Source organism: Rhagoletis pomonella, unplaced genomic scaffold (assembly GCF_013731165.1).
Source record: "Rhagoletis pomonella isolate Grant_MI unplaced genomic scaffold, Rhpom_1.0 Rhpom_scaffold_00001, whole genome shotgun sequence".
NCBI classification, from domain to species: domain Eukaryota; kingdom Metazoa; phylum Arthropoda; class Insecta; order Diptera; family Tephritidae; genus Rhagoletis; species Rhagoletis pomonella.
This window is the reverse complement of record NW_023458555.1, coordinates 26084369-26085891: the sequence shown is the minus strand read 5'-3', so window position 1 is coordinate 26085891 and position 1523 is coordinate 26084369. Positions and strand designations below refer to the sequence as shown.

Sequence of the window (1523 nt, the reverse complement as noted above, 5' to 3'; positions counted from 1 at the left end):
AGGCATGAATTTTGATTTGGCGATTGACCCGTGTAGCGTACAAGCATAATAAGCGCGAAACGCACTTCTGCAATTGGTATGCGCGTGTTATTGATGATCAATGCAGTGACTGGAATACGCTGTCCGGGCACATAGCCGGTCTGTGGCAGTTGAACTTGCACCTTGAGCGGTTCGGTTTTGCAGGGTCCACAACAGTAGGATCTGTAATTCTCTGAGGTCGAAGGGATCTTTGTTTTTATTTTTCAAACGAAAGATGTGAGTTATTAACATTTTTATGTTTTTGGAAACTTTAGATATTGTCTGAGTAGGTACTTACCTTTAACTGTGGCGATTCATAGTTTAGATCGAGCATTTTCATAACGGTAAAGCCGCGTGAGTAGGTTTGGTTAAATTTCCATGGTATCACCAGTGTCACCTTGACTATATATCTTATGCAGCCATGTAGTCCCTCAAAGGAGGTCGGACAGTTTTCTGGAAGCTGGCAGGCGAAGTTGTAGGTATGAATGCCTGACTGTATGGTATACTTTTGACCTGGAAATGTATAGTATAGGGGTGAAACCATGTCAAATCGAGAAATGATTTTCATCGAACATTTTTGATTTGGATAAATTTTGGTCTGAACTTTGCGATTATCGTACAACGAAGTTCTGCCAAGGGAATACAAATTAAAAGTTTTGAAGTTTGTTCTTTGGATACCTCACAATCAAAATCAAAAAAATTGCAGAATTTTTAAATTTAAAAAATTGTTATAACTAAAGCTTATATTAGTTCTTGGCTACATTTTGTATGCAGCACGTCTAACTGATCTTAAAAGATCCTGGGATTTTTCAGGTATTTTTTAAGCATATTATTTTTTGACCTTTTTAAAAATTTTGTTTACAAACTTTAAATTAAAAATAAATTTAAATTAAGCAAATGTTTTTTAAAATAATTTCATTTAGAATTCGCATATTTTTTTTTAATTTCAAAAGTTGATATATTAAGATAAGCACATCTTTTTGAAAATATCAGGCTCTTTTAAGATCAGTTAGAAGATTTGTGCAGAAAAAATTGAGAAAAGTTTTTGCTTTTACACTTTTTGTAACTATAACAATTTTTAATATATTCAAAAAATTAACTAGCAAAAATACGGAAATTGGAAAATTTAGAGTTTTGTATAACTTTGGACTATTAATTTTCTCCTTTTGCGGAACTTTGTTATAAATATGATAAAAGAAAAGTTTTGACCGAAATTCTTCGAAATAAAAAATTTTCGATTCCAACAATTGCATTGGTCAATTTAACATGGACTTATTATTAGTTATATTTTGTAAAGAAATTAGTTTTTCAAGTAAGCGTAAAAGCTTAATAGTTTTAGTCAATTAAATATGCCATTGTTCACAAAAATTGCACTCACTTGTTTCTGATCCCATCAAATAAGTTTTCGATTCCATATAGTCCTCACGACCATTGAATTCACGATTTTTGTTGAAACTTTTTTCTCGCCATTTTGTAAGAGCAAATCCGGATATGGTTAAAATCAC

At 32.0% G+C, this 1523-nt stretch overlaps 1 protein-coding gene across 1 annotated transcript in view; it reads right to left on the bottom strand.

Annotated features, from left to right (window-relative positions):
- LOC118742073 (arrestin domain-containing protein 17-like) overlaps window positions 1–1523 on the bottom strand; it is a 15872-nt gene that overhangs the window by 5637 nt on the left and 8712 nt on the right. The window contains exon 4 of the mRNA XM_036474066.1: window positions 19–227. Coding sequence (XP_036329959.1) covers window positions 19–227 — 209 coding nt within the window. The remainder of the gene's footprint in view (window positions 1–18; window positions 228–1523) is intronic.